Source organism: Nelusetta ayraudi, unplaced genomic scaffold (assembly GCF_046127955.1).
Source record: "Nelusetta ayraudi isolate G7.1 ecotype Tasmania unplaced genomic scaffold, CSIRO-AGI_Nayr_v1 ptg000042l, whole genome shotgun sequence".
Classification (NCBI taxonomy): Eukaryota; Metazoa; Chordata; class Actinopteri; order Tetraodontiformes; family Monacanthidae; genus Nelusetta; species Nelusetta ayraudi.
This window is the reverse complement of record NW_027466092.1, coordinates 14,557,143-14,578,205: the sequence shown is the minus strand read 5'-3', so window position 1 is coordinate 14,578,205 and position 21,063 is coordinate 14,557,143. Positions and strand designations below refer to the sequence as shown.

The following is a 21,063-nucleotide window of genomic DNA, read 5'->3' as shown; positions in this document are numbered from 1 at the left end:
CAGAAATAATAGAATTCAACACAAAGAGCAAATATTACATTATGAATATGAATACATAAAGAGAAAAATAAAAGCACCACAACAGAAATCAGATGCTGAACCCCCCCCCCCCTCCCCCCCGTCATTGTAGAAACACCGCGAGAAGCAGCTGGGGGTCGTTGAACCAATTTAACATGTAATTCTATAAAATTAGATATTTAAAACAGATATTAAAAAGGGCTGGAAAGACGTGCATAAGCCTGCCAGGCCACCAGGTGGCAGTAAGGAGTTTCTCACATCAACCACAACAGAAGAACATAATATTGTCCTCGTGTGTAGAGACGTTCTGACAGTGCAGCAAAACTGGACATAAATGTCCAAAACCATCGCAATGTAAAGTCAAGAAGTGCTGCTGGCTGTTTTCTGACATAATATTTAGAAAATTATTATATCGGGTAGCTGGTCAGTTTGGATTTATGAACTATGCACAAGGTAAACAACACCTGCCATGAACAAGGTGAGGAAAAGAGGCGTGGTTTCTACCAAAAATCCTGCGTTTAAGCTGTCAGCTTTTAAAAATCTCAATAAATTCATTTTTTTCTCTCTCAAAAATTTCCATTTTCCAGTGAGTCAAAACTCAGTTTGTGGTTGGATGGTCGGCCAAAGCCCCAGAAAAGAAATAAAAACTTCAAAAATATCCACATGTGCAAATAGAGCTTAATATTCTATGGCACTCCAACAAATAGCTGCAGCCCATCTAAAGTTCACATTTTGACAACTTGGAGGGGCTGTTATTTAGACTGGAAGCCCTGGAATTCCCCACCAGTATGTCAGGATAAAAAGTTAGACACAATTAGTTTACAGGGCACACGTGCAGCCCTCAAATGACAAAGACTGCAGCTCTTTTCCTGCCTTGTCTCGCTCAAATTTTGTCACGAAAGTTTGTTCTTTTCCTTAAAATTCTTTATTCGAGTAAATATTTTGACACGTGTGTGTAAAATCTGGATATCATTTGACAACACTGTGATGGACAGAAGAAGACTAAACCAGCCGTGGATCACTGCCGCGGTGGAACTTCCCCATGTTTCAAAGGCGGCAGCAGACACTTTACAGCAGGGACCGGGATCGTGTTTAGGCTTTTACATAGTTAACAAATTTGTTTCTTCTCCTTCCTTCTTTGTGCGGCGCAGGGATAAGTGTCACGCTTGCTTTGTTTCTGAGCAAAACTGTTTTTTCTGCTGAATCCTCTTCTTGACTATTTACAGGAACTGAGTCATCAGGATGTTTACGAGAGAGCGTGCGAGCGTGTGCACAATAACAGCAGACTCTTACCAGAATAGACGGAGACACACAATCCTCTCAGCACAAGGTTGGTGTTTGTCTGTGTGTGTGTGTGTGTGTGTGTGTGTGTGTGTGTGTGTGTGTGTGTGTGTGTTGTTGGCGGTCATACCTGTGCCTTTACGGCTAGTTATGGAGGATTTACAGATTATCCCTTGGACTCCCACTCTCAGCTCACTCTTATCTACTTACCTAACTCACCTGAACCTCCAGCTAATGCCCCGGTGAGAGTTTGAGTCATTAAATACTTTCCATCACAACGGTGAACCGCATCACCCCATGGCCTGACTCACCACGTCACCGCATCCGAGGCCGGCAAAGCCAATAGCGGTTGTCATAAGAAGCGCTGCGTTCCTAAAGATGGTTTGCGGAGTCTGGTATACTGTATGTAGTAGTGTTGTAGTCAAGACCGCACCAACTGAGACCAAGACATCGTCAAGACAAGAGAGTATTGAGATGGAGACAAGACCAAGACTGCATAAATCTAATAAAAATAGCAACAAAACAGAAGAAATGATGAGTATCTTTTTTTTAAATTCAAGTTTTCTTCGACGCAAATGGCGCAGCAACATTTCTTTTCAGCAAGGTTTCTTTAAATAGTTTTCTTTAACATTTTGCTGCTTTGCCAGCTATTTTGAACTATTTAAAAAAAAAACTACTTGGCTTCATAAAATTAAAAAAAATAGATAGGAATAAGGGACCGTGTCACTCTGGATTTCACAAACAGAGTGAAACAAAACAGCGGCTGGATTCTTTCCTGTTAAATGTGTCATTGAACTCCTGGCTGAGTCTCGACCGGTCTTGATCAAAACTCCAAAGTCCACCCAGGCCGAGACCGAGAGAAGACCAAATAAAAATGCCTCCGAGTGCGAGACGAGACCGAGAACCTTAAAAAGTGGTCTGGAGACCGAGACCAATCTCAAGTGTTAGAAGCGTCTCTGGACTGGTGTGACATAGAAGAAACAACAATTGCAAGAATTTAAAATTCCAGTGTGTAACATTTAGTGGAATCTCGACTTTAACTTGTACAGTGTGGCGCTTGTTGAAATGAATAGTGGTCACAAACTGAGAGGCACACAATGGCCAAGCCTGAAGACAGCATGTGACTCCAGCTTCACTCTGTGCAAGTGACTGTGTATAAAGATGGGTGGAGCTTCCAGTTCAAAAAGAAAGCCAATGTGGAAGTGTCAAAACCGGCATTCTATCATTTGGCCCAGCAGGGACTGCCAAAAATGTTTGCAAAAATACTAAGAATGGCTGGCTGTCAATATGGAAAGGCAGCCTAGATTTACAGTATATCTTTACACACTGGTCTGGTTCTACCAACATATTTGTTTTGCCAGCTGTGATTTTTTGGTAAAAATCAACCAAACTACAGACGTGGTGGGAGGATATGGCTCCCAGCCTATACACAGTTTTGGACCTCATTTAAATACTTATACTTATTATGAGCAAATCGAAGGAGAGAAGAAGAGTCGGCATTTTGTGCTGGTGATAGTGTAGAGCAACACATCAGTGGAGGCCAGCAACTGTTCTTCTTTGTTCTCTGCTGCCGTAGTGAATATCATTGCTGGTGTGATGCATTTGTCCGCATTAGCTTTATCAGATAGAAAGCTTGAAGGCTTTTCTTAGTGGAAAACATTTCCTGCATTGTAGATTGACTTCGGCAAGGGTTCCTTCAAACATGGAGCTGGCATGGAGTCGTGCAGTCACCAAACTGATTGGTCCACTTGGTTTCGCTAGACAGATTGTTTATCCAAACAAGCTCTGTGTTCTGACCCTGGTCATGAAGAAGTCTGTTGTGTGAGCCCTGTGTGACATGGGTTGTGACTCAGCCACAGTGTATTTTGTGAGATGGTAATCACTCACTGTTTTAGCTTTTTAGCCCATTTGAAGGAAGAGTAACTTGCATTTTTTTTGTTGTCTTTTTTATACTTTCTGCCAATAACTTCCATGGACTCTTACCAGATGTCATATAAATCGAAATGATTTAGAAAACATTACAGCCGGCATACCAGGTTAACAAACAGTTTAAAACTTTAAAAGTGAAGGCCTCTGTGGATGTCAAATAACCTCAAAGCACTACATGAAGACTTAATGCTCTTCGTCTGCACACAACTGTAGATAGAAGAAAAAGGTGGAGCTTATGTCCCAAATGTTTTCACAGACTTAAAAACACATGAGGTTGCATGCAGGAACACCTACTATAAACACAGGCAGGTGTTCCTTCTAAAAGCATTGACATGGACTCCTAATAAACAGCACCAAGATCAACACACTGACCAGACAGCCTCTTTATCTTAGCGGGCCAAGACGCTGGCTGTCTGTCTGAGACCAACACTAGTTCTGCACAGTGCTGACAGGTAGTCTGCCACTTAAACATACACGCACACGCGCACACTCACACATACATGAACACCTCCACACACACGGGCCCTCCCTTCCAAGTAAAGGAGACTAAATCCTCGCTGAGCCGAGTCAACCATCTCCTCATATCCAATCCCTGCCCCGCAGCCAATCAGGAGGCCTCCCGCCCGGTCCTTTCTAATCAGCAGACTGTCTGAGGGTTTGCACTGCATCACACGTTGGCTTAGAAGAATCTCCCGATGTTCTGCAGGTTATTATAAGTCAGTATCGGTTCGATCGAAGGCTCTCAGCGGCGCACGGGTGGCCTGGAGGTCAGGGAAATGTATGCGGTAGTTAAAGGTGAACAACTGGCAACTTCAAGCGGGGATCTAACAGACCAACTTCACTGACCGTCGCTACAATGCCACAAGACACTCCACTGGCAAGCCATTCATGGTCGAGGCGAGAAATCCGACCGTCAAACTTGTCGTGAATCATCAACCATCATTCACTAAACAGATCCAAATCACGAGTCCTTTGAGTCACACGAATCGGAATAAATCCTGCTCCAGAAAAAACAAGTTCATCTTTTTGAAATACCTGTTGACCAACGAGCCTGAAGCGGCTGAAGGTGGTTACCTCGGTTAACCTGACGGGCTCTGGATGGTCTGTAGAAAGTTCTAATTCACCGGCATGGTTTCAAATTTGTGACGGCGACGACCACATATTGAATTCCTCCACGGATTAATATTTGGAATGAGATCACTCAAGTCTTGGCAAATGCGATTCATTTGTCATGTTGCTTATTGCAGGCATCAGACTAATTGGAAGCAGATGTGCAGTGCTGGGTTGATGATGCAGATGAGTCAAGGATCAGATCACCGCTACGTCGAAGGAAAACTTGTGTGTGCAACAGTGGCATAAACTGAGCAAACATGATACGCAAAAGATTTGTTTCAAGGTTTTGTCTCAAAATTTGTCTCTTTCACCCTGGGATTAGGCAGAAACTGCGATATTAAGCCTTTCCCACCTTTTGGCATGCATTCTCTTTGTGCTTCTAAAGAAACATTCACAACCATTGTATAAACTGTTATTGAGGTCATGTTGGTTTCCGTCTCTTGGCGTTGTGACAGGTTACATTTTTGACCTAAAAGCAGACATGAACGCTCTCTTAAACAAGTACACACACACACAGGCAAATTTAACACAAAATAATCACAGCTGGCCTACTGAATGTCGCCTCCAAACCGCTTGACGTAGTAGTCAGTGGGAAATATCGCCCTGCGTCGCTAGATGGTCTCTTATCAGGTTGCACAGCTGCTCGGCGGCCAGAGGAGGCCTCTGGAGCCCGGTGGGGAAAATTCACGCTCATGGCCAGCGATGATGGTCGTGTTTCTCAGTCCTGTTTGGACTAAAGGCGTCATGATAATGGAAACGGATTGAGCCAAAGGATTTGGGTCAGCCGTGTTACTGTTTTGGAAGTGCCTGCTTTGAAATGTATGAATAAACCAACGTTGAGGGCATAACAGGTGATTTTTTTGTGTTTGTGTGTCTGTGTGTGTGTGTGTGTGTGTGTGTGTGTGTGTGTGTGTGTGTGTCTGTGTGTGGACACTTTTGGGTCAGATGTTTGACGCTGCAGATCACCTCACAAAGCAGCTGGTTTTATGAGAGTATGTGTTTCTCCTCCCTGGAGGACCAGCCAGGGTTCATCTGTAACAAAGCAGCATTTAACACTCACGGTGGCTTTGCTCTTTCTGCACACAAGCTTGATTAAATTTTAACAATTTTTTTGTGTAACGGTCATTTTTTTTCTTCCAAAAAAACGTCCATATTAGTGGTGTGTGGCAGAGAAGCCAAGCAGACATTCTCCTGCAACTGTCAGAAAAAAACATCACAAACTACCTGTTGCTGCATGGCTCTCAGCTACAAAACAGTCGCTGAACTTGCTGCGAATCTTCAGGACCAGCCACCAAACTGACCCAGATCAACATGAGTCACTCATTCGACTTGCATGCGAAGAAATCAGACTGAGCCGTTTGTAATCTGACACACAGAAACTTTAATTTTCCCAGTTTGTTTTGTTTTGAAGGGTCTTTTTCAAATCATTTTCACGGTTTGCCATTGGCGCCTCAATTGGAAATAGTCTTTCATGTTAAAAGCAGTTTATCTAGCCATTTCATGAAGCCACTGAAGTCCATCATAAACATTCAACATTTCAGTGTTGACAGACTCCATGCAATTACCATGTTCATCCTTTTTTGGCTTCTCTTTTCCTCTTTGTACAATGCCCACCTACATAAAATTTGGCTTTCAACATATTTTCCAGAGTACAAATCTTACTTTGACAGGAAAGCCACAGTGAGGTGTGGCTGCAGCAATATGCAGAATTTACCACTGCATATTGACAGCTAATGGCCTCAGGCAGCCTGAGGAGCAGACAACTGAGCCTTCATTTTGATTCATGGAGACAGATTTGGACCCTGGATGGAGTTTTGCTGTTGGTCTTTAATTTAAATGACTGAAGCTAAAAGTTTCGGACTAAGGAGAGTTGCAAGTGTGACATCTTGTTCAGTGTGTAGACAGTCGTGTTGTTTGTGATGATTTTGTGAATTTTCATTCACATATTGTCCAGCTTGTTATACTTGATACTGTACTTATACCACCCATTTGTAGTGCAGGTCTTTTTTTTTTATGTGATTTTATTTTTAGTCAGCACTTTTGCTAGAGCCCAACTGTGGAAGACTGTTGCCAAAACAAAGGGGCTAAAAATGGTTTACTCGAGCCATGTCAGCCCTGCTTCTCACGGCAAAAGAGCTGCTGACATTGATGCCCAAGGAAATTCATGAGGCAAGGAGTTCCTCTCCATTGACTTCCAATGAGAAATAAATGAGAAGGATAACGAGACACGGGGCTTAATCCGATCCAGCTCGGCATATATAACATTTGGAAAAAGAAAGTTTCACGTGGGCACATTTTGTGGGATGAGAGGCGACCAAGTGAGTAATACGGACTGTGGGAGTCCTGGCCGCTCGCCTGCTTGATGTTCCTGACTTTTAAAAGCGAGACTTGTATCCGGAGCTTCAGCTCAGTCACGTCATGTCGTCCCTCTCACTGCTCGTGTCTGCCTTCTCTCTTAAGTTTAAGGCATCTGGAGCCGCTTCAAAAGTCTGATGCTGCCAGAGGACTGGAGTTGAGGAGATGGAGGGCCTTCAAAATCCATCTGCAATGTATATTTTTGGAAAAGGTAAAATAAGTCAAAAGGCTTTAATTGAGTTGAGACATATTAAACACATTAAGGAACAATATTATGCAAAACTCACCCCACCTACGAAGCACCTGTTTTAACAGGAAACTGAGTTTTTCAAGAGAGGCTCCAAACAGAGACAACATGCTGTTTTCTGGTCATCTAAATACTGTATGTACTGTGTACGTATTATCAGTCATTTCAGTCATTAGACTTCCACACTGGAATCAAATGATCTGAAAATAACACAGGACCTTTTAAGCAATAATAGTTATTTTCATTCTCGAGTGGTGAGATATCACTATAACTGCCAATTTGCCTCTGTATTGTTGACTGAAGACAAGAATATAACCACACACATTAGTCAAGTGTGGATTATACATTAAACTTGAGCCGAAACAGGAAGTGGCTTGTTTTGTTTTTGACAGTGGCACTAAAATAATACCTACTAGAGACACGAGGGGGAAAAGTTGGACTTTAACGAACAGAACTGAGGCTCAGGGGGAAGTTGCTGATTGTGACTTTGGCTAATTTGTTGGCTCTGCGGGAGGACGTTCCTCTCCAGAACCTAATGTCATGGATCATTACCTTCTGTTGCCTTTCAGCTTTTAGTGTATTGATGGTGGTAGACTGTTGGTATGTATGACACACACACACACACACACACACACCGCCCACTCACACACAGTTCCTTGTGATTTTGTTATCAGGAGATGCTGGTTACCAAACACTGGCTGCGTCCATCACAGTTTTTCGCAAAATAAAAGCGATATTTCTAAAGTTTTGACAAAGTACAGTTGCGATTTACAGGTGTTTCCATTGAATGGTATGAAGCACACATATGTCGTAATTCTCGTAAAATCTCGTAAATCTCGTCCGCGGGATTTTACGAGATTTACGTTTGCTTTTGATTGTTTACGTTTGTTCGCTGTCAAGAATGGTTGTTGCTTTTTTCTCTTTGATTACTTGTAAAAAATATTCCGTCTCCTCCTCTGTGCAAACATAACGTGCCATTTTCACTTGAAGTTAACTGGTCACGTTACCCCGTACATCACGTCCGGTGACACGTAAATGCGAAAAAAGTGTTTCCATGACATTTTGTGATATCTGTGTATATCGAAAAACCACCGCATGAGAGCATAAAAACCTTTCAGCAATGTTTGAGAGGTTTTTCGAAATGTAGGCCAGTTATGAACATTTTTTTTGTTGCGATATTTCGTTTTTTTGTGCAATTCTAGGGGTAATGGAAATACAGCTACTGTGTAAAATGGTTTCCTCTGGTCTGAACGCAGCTTGTCCTGCTTGTTCTGCTTGTTCCTAAAAAGCCCCCCATCCTGGCGAACTGCCTCCGTAACGGTTGTGGTGGTGGTGGTGGTGGTGGTGGGGGGCGTCACGCAATAAGCTACGATCCCTTTGTTTGTCTTTCCACTTCTCCCTGCATCCCGCTCAGCGGCTTTTGGACCGCTGACCCCGAGACGAAGTCTTCACTTCAGCCAGACTGTCGATCGCTTCAAGACGCCAAGTTGTCATTTCTACACAGGAGCCGTGACATGTGATGAAGATGTCAAACGCGGTGACATCAGCTGCGCTGCAGAGAGAACAGAGGCCCACAGCGCACACAGACCAGACTCAGTGGAGACTCCGTCCGCTGCAGTGTGTATGTGAGGGAAGGGAGGAAGGGGGGGGGTCTTGTGCCACACATGTTGCCCCCGGGGCCGGAGTGGTCGCCTTGGCTTTGGCAGGAAGATGGAGGGAGGAAGCAGAGGAGGAGGAGGAGTGTGTGTGTGTGTGTGTGTGTGTGTGTGTGAGAGAGAGAGTAGGGGCGCCTGTTGAGGGCAGCGGCTGGTGCCACGTTTACATCACAGAACTGTAATTCCTTTCAGTGCTGAGCGAAGCAGAGCTGCTCCTGCTGGGTTTCTTTTTGTTTTTTTCAGGCCCTTCCGTTTCGGTTCCACCAAGTCCACAGGGCGCAGTGTGTGGCTGACTCCCACTATGGAAGTCTTAAGTGTAAAATGCACCAATCAGACAGAGAAACAGGAAGCAGTGCAAAATGATTTGTAACTCGTCTTCAGGCGTGATGTGAAACCTCTAGACGCCTCGAAAGGTCACTGGAGGCCAGATACTGACGCTGGCCTTCCATTGGTGGATGGCAGTAAAAAAACTGAAAGAGCCAAGAACTGATGAGATATTTCCCTTGTGTAGCAGAGGATCAGAAAAAGAGTGAACTGTGCCGCAGGACACATTTCCATATTCCCAGCCTGCTGTTTGGACTGGTCGCCGTGGAAACAGGAGGAGGGCATCAAAATACAGGCACAATGACAAATACCAGCATCTGTGTGTGTGTGTGTGTGTGTGTGTTGGGTCAGTGAGGTTCAGTCTGGGCAGTAATGTGAGACTGCTCAGCCATCAGCACATTCCTCTGGGTCTTGGGTTTTTTCTTTAGAGAGGAAGAGAAGAAAGGAAGAAAGGGGGAAGACGGAGGGAAAGAAAAGCAACATCACAGAGTCATAAGTGCCGTCTAGAATTGAAACAGCGGCTTTCAGGCTGTTTAGATACCATACCGGCAGGGGCTCCTCCATCTCCGATCGGTACGGTATATCAAGCTGTATGGCCGCTGCTGTAATGATATGTTTCCTAGAGGCCCTGCATGAATCTGCCCTGAGCTGCTGGAGCGGCAGAATTCACTCCCCACAAACATTTTCTGGATATCTGTGGGTCCCGGCAGACGAACGGCTTTAAATAACTGCTGTCACATGGCTGCGAACCCATTTAAATACTCCCATCTCTCCCCAATGCTGAAGCACTAATTCCTGCCCCTAGAACCGAGGAGTCCACCAAAAAACACCTCAAACTTAAAGGTTAGAAACCCCAGTATTGTCAATAATGTGTAGTAAAATACTAATGTATGTAATATCTTTACCACCCCACCGTTATGTCTAACTATATATAAGATAAAGTGTGTGCAAATTATTGACTGTACGTTAATATGTTGATGCCCAGTAATTGCTCTCACAGTCAGCTTCATCTTCAGTTTCCAGATGATTCCATATGTGGATGTGTGGGCGGTACTACAGGTGAGCACTGATTGAATCTGGCAAATGGAAGAAGTTTTTCCTCGCTCGATGAACCTTTCAAATAGTCACATCATGGTTACGATCAGACCATGGCTGGACTTCAACTCAAAATGACCTGCACCGTAGTTTTAAAAAACTGACCAGCCCAGTCCTTGCTCGTCAAAGCCAATTATGGATATTCAGCGTTCAATCTGCCCTCCTGACAACCATATTTTACACGTATGTCTCCAAAGAGCTCATCTCTGTGTTAAATCCTCACCAGGGCTGTTGTTCTTACACAGTAGAGCACCTCTATGATTTGTTTCGCTCATCAAGTGGCTTCCTGTCGTCGTGTCTCACTGCCAGTCCAGCTGACTGCACACAGTACTTGACTGCTGTTCACTTGTAACCACAGTCTAATTTCGTACTTTCGTCTCACAACACAAAGCAGACGTCCAAAACAGGAAGACCTCAAATGACAGCGGCGCTGACCAAGGAAGCAGGTCAACAACTGACATTCGTCTTTGGAAGGAAAGTCAGTGGGGTCCTTAACTCCATCGACAGGAATCTAACAATGATCTGTAACTTTAAAAATGCTATTAACAAATGTCAAAATTACAGTTACGTCTCACTGTCACCGTGTTAGGACGTGAGGCATGGCACTGTACGTCGGCAAAGCGCGAGTTGAACAAAACAAAAAACAACCCTGTGGTTCTATCTGTAGCGCAGAACAGGGAAAATCCTGCTGAAAAATAAACACATGGTGGCGCCGCAACAGCGCAGACAGCGGCAGTAAACACCACGCACTGCGCGGGTTCGACACCAATGTGTTAAACTAACCGTATGAAAGTCGGCCGTTCACTCTTTTTTTCTCCGTGTATTGTGACCGTCATTCTTATGCAATGTGCTCCACTTTTTCCAAAACCACTCAGTAATTACACAAACATGCAGCAGGGGATATCAGCCCCGCCATCAACATCCCTTCCCCCCCACCCCCTGTTATTATGGTGTTACGGTCAGCAGGGACCACTTCACAGAGTTGCGCTCATGAGCAAACGTTGTGTGTGTCTGTGCTTTTATTTTATTTTTTTTCATTTTATTTTTTCATATTACAGTAAAGAGTGTTTTTGTTTGCAGAGCTGAGTGTTGCTGTAACATGGAGAGAAAACATAGGCTGACCCCACCCTGTGAACATACACCAACATTTCAGCCAGAGCTGTAGGATAAAAAGAAGAAGTCTGTGCTGCACGGGAGAGTCCCGACTCCTGCCTCGTCCTCCCCATCCTACTTCCAGCCCCTCTGATTCATCCCTCCCCACTAACATCCTACAGCCCTGCTGCATGCAGACTGGAAAAACACAGCAGTAGGAATGCAGCTGCAAGTGCTGATTGGGGCAATTTTTTTTGTGGTTAAAATGCGCGTTGACAAGCAGCGATGCCGATTGGTGGCTGATAGAAGGGGGAGGCTCGCATGCGCACGCTGCGTCTTCCACGGCCAACCTGACGTCATTTCCTCGCTGCAAAATCTGGCGAGGCAGACGCTAGATGAGAGATCAGCGCCAGCCGCTGCTGGGTTTGGTAAAAGTCACTGGAAATTACCCCCCGACTTCCCCGAGCCAAGCCGGGATTAAAGGATGAGGGAAAAATCTTCTGCAGCGAAACCACAATGCTGGTTTCCTCTCATCGAGCTGACTGGCTGGCTGGCTGGCTGGCTGGCTGGCTGTGTGAGATTGAAACGCATTTCAAGCACATGATTTTCAGGTCTGGTTAACTGAACGTGATGCGATGTGGTACAGTTGTATCTGTAGGGTAATATACTGTCATCTGTAGCATTAATTAATTTCTGTGGAGGACTGGGGTTGTGGAATTGAACTGCAAAGCCGACTGGGTTATAAATGTTTGAGTCTCATGGATTCATTCTGGAAGAGCGACAATCTGAAGTCTAGTTAGTCACAGTGTGTGAGTGGACCAATCAGAATCTTCTGAGAGGGAAGGGGTGGTGGCTATATCTATGGTGTTTAGTCTTGACTCAAACAAGAAACTTATGTAAGCTTGTGGACAGTGGATTCATACAGTAGGTCTGGTTGTTATGAAAAGACTGTGACTGTGAAGGTTCTCAGCCATTCAGGTCATTGGAGTGCTTAAAGATTAACTTCAGGCAACCAGACTTTTTTGGGGGGGACTTTTTCTCAGTTTTTGGATCAGAAACCTTGATAAAAATGAGAAGCGGGCCTGTCAAAGATTAATTGAGGTGAATGGCCCAAACCTGTAACCTGAATGGCTTATTCTGTGTATACATGTGTAGATAGAAGCGTCGTCAAATCACCAAATTTTCCACGAATGGACCTTCCCTTTCCGATGGTTTTCTTTAGGTTCTTTACTCCTGGGGCAAATCTCACTCATTTGTTAACACGTCATGTGGTTTGTTGCCATCACAGATAATGCAACATCAAGCTCTTGAGCACCCGGGCAAGCCACTTGTAATACAATTGAACATTTTTGCCAACACATTTTTAAGAAGCAAGACAGTTTTCAAGGCAAGAAAAATAAGTCTAAAACTTTTCTTTAAAAAAAATAAAAAATCTTTGTCCTTGTTTATTATACAAAAGGTAGAGGGAAATGAAATCTATCTTTCCACCCACTGTATCCATCTATCTGTGCGGTTACCAGAGTCCATGTAGACACAGCATGACTTCCATGTGAATCACAGGAAAGAAATCTGAGCTAGCCCAAGAATGACCTGAGGTACGGGAACTGTACAGAGTGCAGAGTGTGAGTGCAGCCACTTTTCCTGCGTACAGTGTGGTGTACACTGCATGTACTGTGACTAGCACAGTTATCCCCTGTCCAAACCTGCAAGGGTGGAGCTGCACCAGGACCACTAGACAGGCCAGACACTGTCCCTTGTGTTCAACATCAGCGCAAGTCCAAGCCGAAATCACAAACTGGCACACACCTTTACTAGGAGCTTGGAAATCAACCTTTATTGATAAAGAAAAACAGCCATGTAAACCAATAAAATAATACATCTTCATAATTGCTTCAGTACTGCTGTTTATACAGTATGTGTCAAATTCATTGATTAACATAAGGTTTCTCATCTTGCTTCCTGAACTTTTTGATCCTGCATCACCGAGAATGCAGCGAAAAATATAGGCTTTCAGACTGAAATCAAGTTGCTGAGATCCCTCATTACTTCAATTGCACTATATGGATGCGAAACGTGGACATACAACGCCAAAACGACTAGACGTATCGCTGCCTTCCAGATGAGGCGCTATAGACGGCTTCTTTGAATAACATGGAAAGATAAAATTAGCAATGATGAAGTCAAACGACAAATTCAAGATCCAGCTGGATTATATGAACCACTTGTAGAGATCGCACGCAGGAGGAAACTGCAGTGGTTCGGCCGTGTAACAAGAAAGCCCTGGGACCCTAGCACACACAATCATGCATGGTCAGGTAAGAGGAAAAAGACCTCGATGAAGACCAAGGAAATCTTGGCTGTCGGATATCACAGAGTGGACAGGGAAAAGTATCGCAACTTGTATGAGAGAAGCCTATGATGGAATAACAGTTGAATCATCAAAGTGCCCCAACGGTCTACGGACTATGGGAGTGACGTGATGACGACGTGTGACGATCACCGAGAGCCCTTTTCTGGAAAACCTCTCAAGCAGGAATGCATTTTTCTTTTCTTTTTTTTTTTAAAGATAAGTGGGATTTTGAAGGCTACACTGTGTCAGAAGATGGTTTGAGAGATATATCCTCATAATCTGCAAAAAGGTTGTACAATTGAAAGGCGTTTTCCACGAGATGAAAACTCTACGTCACAGGAAAGCTAGGAACTTGTTTTTATTGCTATAGCTATAGCAATAGAGAATATGCACGCAAGTTAGCACATTGGTACAGAGCATAACTGAATGACGTACATCGACAATAAAGTATAAACAAAGTAAAAAAAAAAAAAAAATCCAAGAATATAAGATCAACCAGCATTTCCCAACTCTTTTTTTTCCAAATCCTCAAATGGAAATTTCAAAATGATCCCTATTGTAGTGCTAGCTGCTAGCATGCAGATGTTGCTAGAAAGCACATTTTCTACCACCAGCTAGGTGCCATAGTTCCCAAAATAATTAAAAAAACAAAAAACAATAACAGACTTTTGTTTAAAAAAAAAAATGCAACTAACACACTTTGAACGTGTGTTCTCACTGTGGCTGAGAAATGCTGGTAGACCTCTTATGACCTTTAACTGGCTAGCTGTTGCGTTTTTGTAGATATTGCGAACAGCGTCCGTCTTGACGGTTGGACACCTTGTCGATATTCAAGTACTCTAGTTCTCCTGGGCGAGTAAAATAAATTAGATGAACTGCCCTGCAGTTGCAATGTGATAGGTGATGTTAAAACTAAAGAAACAAACAGGCATACTGCTACTAAGGCACAATATCTGAGTTAGGTATGAAAAAAGGGGAGGAGACATGTTAACCTCATATGCACCATTTCATACGTTCATATCAAAATGCTAACAAGACAGATATGCACTGCAGTTGCCCAACAGTTGTCTATGTGCATAGATCGCAACCCCCCGAAGAAAGGAACAAGTATACTGTATGTACTGCAGTAATCTAAACTGAACTACACGAAAAGGACAAAATCCAAAGCCTCAAAGACAACAACCAACATAACCTTAAAAAAATATGTCTCAAACACATTGTTGAAAATGACATACAATTAACATACTTTCCACACAACATTTGTACACTTCCCTGTCGCTAACTGGAACAAAAACTGGACCACAAAACCCTGGAACGATTGCATAGATGTTAGGAATGAACAGGCTGGAATTTGCCGGGTTAGCATGTGACACGTAACTTTGTGAAAAGTTAAAAATACCAAAAATCATATTTTTCTTTGGCGCGTTACATAATCTTTTCCTTTCTTACTTACCAAATTGATAAAAAAAAAATAAAAAAAAATGGTTCATCAGATTTCAATTTATCACCTGCTTTTCACTTTAACTGCTGATAGCAATAGCACTCAGTAGTTGACGGAGACAACAGTGAAGTTTCATCCAATGCAGTTCTCTCTCTCCCTTTGGACTTCCTGTCCCTACATGCTTTGCTGTCCAGCAACAATCCGCCCTGACCTCACATGCGCCAGCACTAAGTAACATAATCCCACCCGCGCTTACCCTCTGAATGGGAAATTCTTTTAGTTTTTCCAATGAAATGTATCACCATGCTAAGCTAGGCAGTAGCACGAGTTTGAGGACTCAACACTCTCACCCTATTCCAGAAGAAGAATCATAGGACTGCAATACAACATAGCAGGAGAATCTTTGGCAGCAAAGACCGGAACTTTCAAAAGGAAAGCGTTAAGTCTGTAGCAGGAGAGTTTTTTGGCGGGGGTCAGGGAGGGATTTTCTCTGTTGGACTCAGGGTCGCAGGCTGGGCGGGGGGCGCGAGGGCGGCGGGCAGGGGAGCCCTGGTGGTGTGCGAGCCGGTGGCGGACCCAGTGGAAGCTGGCCCGACGGGGGCGACCTGGCAGGAGGGCTGCTGTGGGTGGGAGAGGAGCGGGTCTCGGGGCGGCTGCTCGCTGCTGGCTGCGGTGGGGGGATGTGGATGGGCGTGCGGGGCTGGGCCTTGGCTGCAGCCGACTCCTCTTTGACTCGCGTGAAGTTGATGCAGCGACCCTGCCGGAGAGGAAAAATAAGAGGGTTAGAAAAGTCAAACGGTGTCTCTTTGGGAGCTCGATTCAGTTCAATTCAGTTTTGTTCGTATAGCGTCACATTATGGAATGATCTTATGGCCAACTGTTCCTGCCAAGAGGGAGTAATGAGGCGGCAGTGTAGGAAAAACAGCTACGTAGAAGACAGAAAACACGAGCCGATCCTGACGTTCATCTAAGGGAGGGAGGTCGATCGCTGGAAGCAGAAAGAAAGAGGGAGTGAGTCTGAATAGAAAGGCAGGAGTACAAGTACAGAGGGAAAACAACAACAACAATGGCAGTACTGTAGTGAACCGGCAGCAACAGTAGCAGGCCAGTAAGGAACAATAGTCATAATGACATTTTCTTTTTCTTTAATTTGGTAATTCTTCTAATGTGCATTTGCCTCCCTCTCTGTCCTTTGTTTGCAGCTGGAAACATGCGGACACACCAGACTGTTGTTCTACTAAAGTACTTCAAATCTTCTTGTGATTGTGATTGTCTCCCGCAACAACAATCTCATTTTCTTCCAAGCTTCCAAGCTGCTTATTAGGCTTCTGCAATAATACACGCAGGGCTGTGACCGAGTTCACAGAGGTCGCTGTTACAACAGTATTTCACGGTGGTGGAGTCAAGTTAATCTACTAATGACCAGTGGAGAGAGCTGGGGTTGGAAACTCAAGGAACTACAATGGTACACTTGTGTGCTTTTTAGCAGGCCTGTATTATGCACACACACAAGTGTTACTGTGCAGCAGATAGAGAAATTAGAATTCAGGAGCACGTAAGTTAAAATAAAGGATATATGCAGGTGCAGGGAAGGCCTGAATTGCCCCACAACCTTCTGCTCATCATTTGAAAGGAATTCAAATTCACATGAAATGCCCTTCACCTCTGAGCCTCTGAGCAAACTGCACAAGAAGGCAGAGGACGTCCATCTTTTACTCCTTTTGCTGGCTCCATTCTTCAGAAAAAGAGCGATAAAACTCTCAGCTCTAGGAATTCCCCCTTTGTGATGTCACAGATGGTACTGGTGCCTCATGGATACCCCCTCATTGCAATCAGCCACATTCAGCTTAATTCCTTTTCAAATGTGCAAGTTGCAACTAGTTTTTTTCTTTATAAAGAAGATCAAGATCAAGCTTAATACATTTCAGTCCCAGATAAAAAAAAGAAAATCTGAAAATGAATATTATCTGGCAACCGTGAATCACATTTATGAAAGATTTCATCAATTGAAAAAGCCCCAAAGCCTCACTCTTCCTCTGAAAACAGTGTGACAGAGAGAGCAACGAGCCACAGCCAACCAGTCAGTGAGTCAGTGAGTCAGTGAGTCGGTGAGTCGGTGAAGACAGCTCTGACAGCCAGCACTCATCTCCTCAGTAGCAGCTCCTCTGCCTCGTACCTTTATTTTTTTTTCTCACTCTGACGTCTGTTTAATGGATGTGGTTTGGTGACACACGCACTCATGATGGCTCACTACATTTTTGGTCAACTGGACTCTACTGCTGGCAAATCACATGCTTCTGCGTGGATATAAACAAAGTATTACAACACGCAGAAGCAGAGTCATCCATTAGCAAACAGGCCGATGGCTTCAGTTTGTAAAAATAAGGGGTCAACCGTGTGCAGAAGAACACAGGGAAATGATTATTCGCGTTCTTGCTGCAGCCTCATTACATCTTATTTTTCTTTTGGGTCCCCTCTGGTCTCATACCGGATGAGAACAATCCTGCCAAGATCAGGCTGGAGAGCTGGCCAGAGTTCGATGACTTCAGAACAAACCACAAAATGACCTCAAGCAGCGACTCGTGTCAGCGCAGCGAGACACGAGTCGCTCGGCTAAATATTCCGACATGCAGAGTTTACATGTCTGGCCGTGACTGAGAGCTGCTGTGGGTTAGAGAGAAAAAAACAAAACAAAAAAAAACAAACAAAAAAAAAAACGGATGACTAAGGGAATCAAATCCCAGTCACTTTGCTCTGGCAGTGATGTAACTACTAAGTTAACGTTGACTTTTTCTTGTCTCTTCTGTCTCACGTGGAGCTAAATTACACGCGAGCGCTGCGTCTGTTTGTGGTTCCAAGAAAAGGCTCTTAAAACCCAAATTCCCGTCAAAAGAGATCACGGGGAATTTTTTAGCTAATGGGCTATAAATTGAATGGAGGGCCCAACCAGTGGGGAGCAAACCGTATTGAGTTGGCCGAACCCCTGGATCTCATCACAACAGGCACTGATGATTAAAGTGCCTGCTCTTATGACTTTAGGGATTACGGCAATGGGCCAATGTGGCAAACTGTTGAACTGCTCCTTTAAATGCTCATTTCTTTTGTTTGTGCCACCCATTTTCATGTTGACGCTCATACTTGTTTTTTTTCTTCTTCTTCTTCTTCTTCTTCTTCTTTTTTTTTTTTTTTTTTTTACAAAATACCAAAAGTCTCTATATTTTTTTTTTATTGCAAAAGAATGTTACACTTGTTTTTGACCTTTTCCATTAGTCGTTTTCAAGGCAGGTTAAAATGGGTAATGGAAACTCATTTAATCACAGAATCTGTGGACTGTTTCAGTCAAAATGCTACTGCAACTTTTGCTAATTGGAACGGCCCAAACACTCTGCTAACGTGGCTGAGACCCAGGCGGCCATCTGGGTTGCATCATGTCCCACTGAATTAACTCTGACTGGAAACATCCTTCCACAGCTTTCCACGTTGGGTGACTCCCATCTTCAACCCAAATCTCATCTGTGGCTTTTTGAAACAACCGAATCATGTGGCTAATCTGTGGAGAAGAAAGAAATCTTTCTTTCATTCTTTCTTTTTTTTTCAATATCACACAGACGCAGCAGTAAAGCTGCCGAGGATGTTTCTTCAACATGAGCAGCGGCTCTGCTTTAGATTTGTTTTATGGCTTCTAATGTGAAGCAGGTGTGAGCGGCCCAACGGCCTGGAGACGGGCCAGCGGAGGTGCTAGCCAGCGCAGAAACACCAGCAGTGAATGAGATGGAAAGGCAGGCAGACAGACAGGCTGACAGGCAGACAGACAGACAGCAGGCGACATAACGTGACGACATTTTCTGGCTGCAGATGCTAAAGAAAAGATTCAGTGTCTCAACATGTGAATGAATTCCCTCAACTTTTCATTTAAGCCCTTAAATCTGAGTCTGAAAACATCATCTGCCGTTTGAAAAAAGGAAGTTGACCTGAATCTGTATGTATGCAAGTCTACAGTCTAAGGTTTTTAAACCTGCCTTGCGACTGCTGGATTGCTGCCAAGTATTCCTCTTGAGCACCAGGCTGCGCTAAAGGCCACCGGGTTGAGTTTGAGTTTGGGTATGACTGTGATCAAACACACACATATTTCTGGTTGGTTGAAAGTCTTTCTCATGCCAGAGTTAGTGGAGAAGCTGTGACGTCTCACTGGCACACTGTCAGGGGGATTTGATGTCATCCCAATATCTCACAGGACCAAAGTTGCAGTGACAACCTGATGCTTGGCTGTTGATGGCTGTTGATGGCTGTTGAGGACTGGTGACTCCAGTTCTTAGTCAGACGGGTGTTTCAGGTGGTGGAGCACTTTACTTTTAGTTTTTATTTAAGGTGTGCATTTGCTGAAACAGTCCTCTGAGAAAATGTGGAAGTAAAAATTATAAAAGATGATGCAGCTGCCACAGGACTAAAATACTGCCCTGGAGGAAGAATGGTGGCCGTAAAGGAGAAGTGGGTTGTGTGAGTCAAGGTTGATGGGTGACAGCTAGGAGCTGCTGCACTGCTGAGAGACGCCACTCACATGATCTCCAGGCTGCGGTCTCATCAGGGACACCTGGTCGTAGCCGCGGCGGAACAGAGCCCAGATAGCGTCCAGTTTACCCTGGATAGAAGAGAGAAGTGGAGGGTTCAGCTGACAGCTGGTCACATCTGCACACCCAAGATTTGCACCCTCGGAGCGTTGAGAGAGTGCTGGCGTCAGTCCAGGGACTTCTCAGAGCCACGGCTCTGTGGCTTTTAATGCGAAACAAAGGCCAGAACCAAGAAATCTACCAACCGTGAGTCACTGCTCGTTAGTCGTCAGTCACATTAGAAATACTGCTGCTAAGACGGACGACACCACCGTCCACAGATAACAGGGACTGTGAGGCCAGTGCTGCCACACAGAGCTGCATTATGTCAGGTGCAATAAGGTGCCTTTGTCAGAACTTTCCCTGTGGGGAACACAGGCTTGTTTTTACAACTAACGGCACAAAATATGGCCAGAAGTGGACACAACCCTCAAATAAAACCAGGCTATTGTTGGGTTTTTTCTCAGTCAGCATTCACCCCAAGTCCAGGAACCAATACAAAGAGGTGTACATTCACAAGCTCCTGCTGTTCTGGCTTCTGTTAACCACAATTGTGCTGCTGTGTTTCTACCTGGATGGGTGTGTACCACTTCCTGCTCTGCTGCGGCTTCCTGTTGTGGGCTTTCCTGGGCTTGGGCTCGAAGGGCTCGTACTCCTGCTCGGGCATCTTCACCACGGCGTTCTTGGGCTTCTCCAGCTTGGCGCCCTCCTCGGTGGAGCCCTTCCCTCCCCAGCGCACCTGAACACAGCACGGTGAGCGACCAGCCAGTCAAAGGAATACTTTTTACATGGGAATTTTTTGAGGATATTTTTATTACCTCCATCCTCTTGATGCCGCCAATTCCTCTTCCTCCGTAATACGAGGCATCCACAGTGGGCCACTTCTTCTTGGGCAGGCCGTCCTCATCGTCTGACTCCTGAAGAAAACAATCAGACAAAGACTGACTCAAAGCGTCTCTGAAAGAGATTTCAGCTAATTCGGTGTCCGGCTCTAAATTTATGAACACCGTGTCAGCTGAGAGTGTTGTCCATGAGCTCTGTTGCATATATAAAGTGCACATTACTCTGCTCTATTGCAGCTTGCAGAGCACCACTGTTGCTTTGTAAAACTCCTACACATGGTTGAGTTGTGCTGATCATTTTTTTTTTGCCTCCGACTCGATTAAAAGGCGCAGTGATTCAAAATCAAAAGTCACGTTAGCAAACTTTTTGAAAGCAGTAGAATTGTATCTGCGTAGGGCTAATTCGTGTTATTTCAAGGTAATGAAATAATCACATTATGGTTGTGAGTTAATGGTTTGCTATCATCTTTTATTTTGAAGACTGACTTGGATTATCTCGCTATCACTCGAAAACAAGGTTGCTGCACCACAGTGTAACATTAACTTTTCCTGTTATCGCAAGATGACACGCGGTCACCCTGTTAAATTGTCATGTTGACTTGTTGAGTGACCTCAAGATAAACCAGAGAGGGAAAAATCAGACTGGCTTCCATATCGGCTTACACTCGTTTTCTGCCTTTTCTCTCTATTTTTACAAAGTGAGTGAGCGGTGGT

General features: G+C 44.3%; 1 protein-coding gene across 1 annotated transcript in view; it reads right to left on the bottom strand.

The window, feature by feature from the left end:
* Positions 1-12,916: 12,916 nt before the first annotated feature.
* Positions 12,917-21,063, bottom strand: part of antxr1c (ANTXR cell adhesion molecule 1c) — a 29,347-nt gene continuing 21,200 nt past the window's right edge. Inside the window, exons 15-18 of the mRNA XM_076034739.1 lie at positions 20,326-20,424; positions 20,079-20,246; positions 19,459-19,539; positions 12,917-15,657 (exon numbers count right to left, since the gene is read on the bottom strand). Of these exons, the coding sequence (XP_075890854.1) occupies positions 15,400-15,657; positions 19,459-19,539; positions 20,079-20,246; positions 20,326-20,424 (606 nt within the window). The 3' untranslated portion in view covers positions 12,917-15,399. The remainder of the gene's footprint in view (positions 15,658-19,458; positions 19,540-20,078; positions 20,247-20,325; positions 20,425-21,063) is intronic.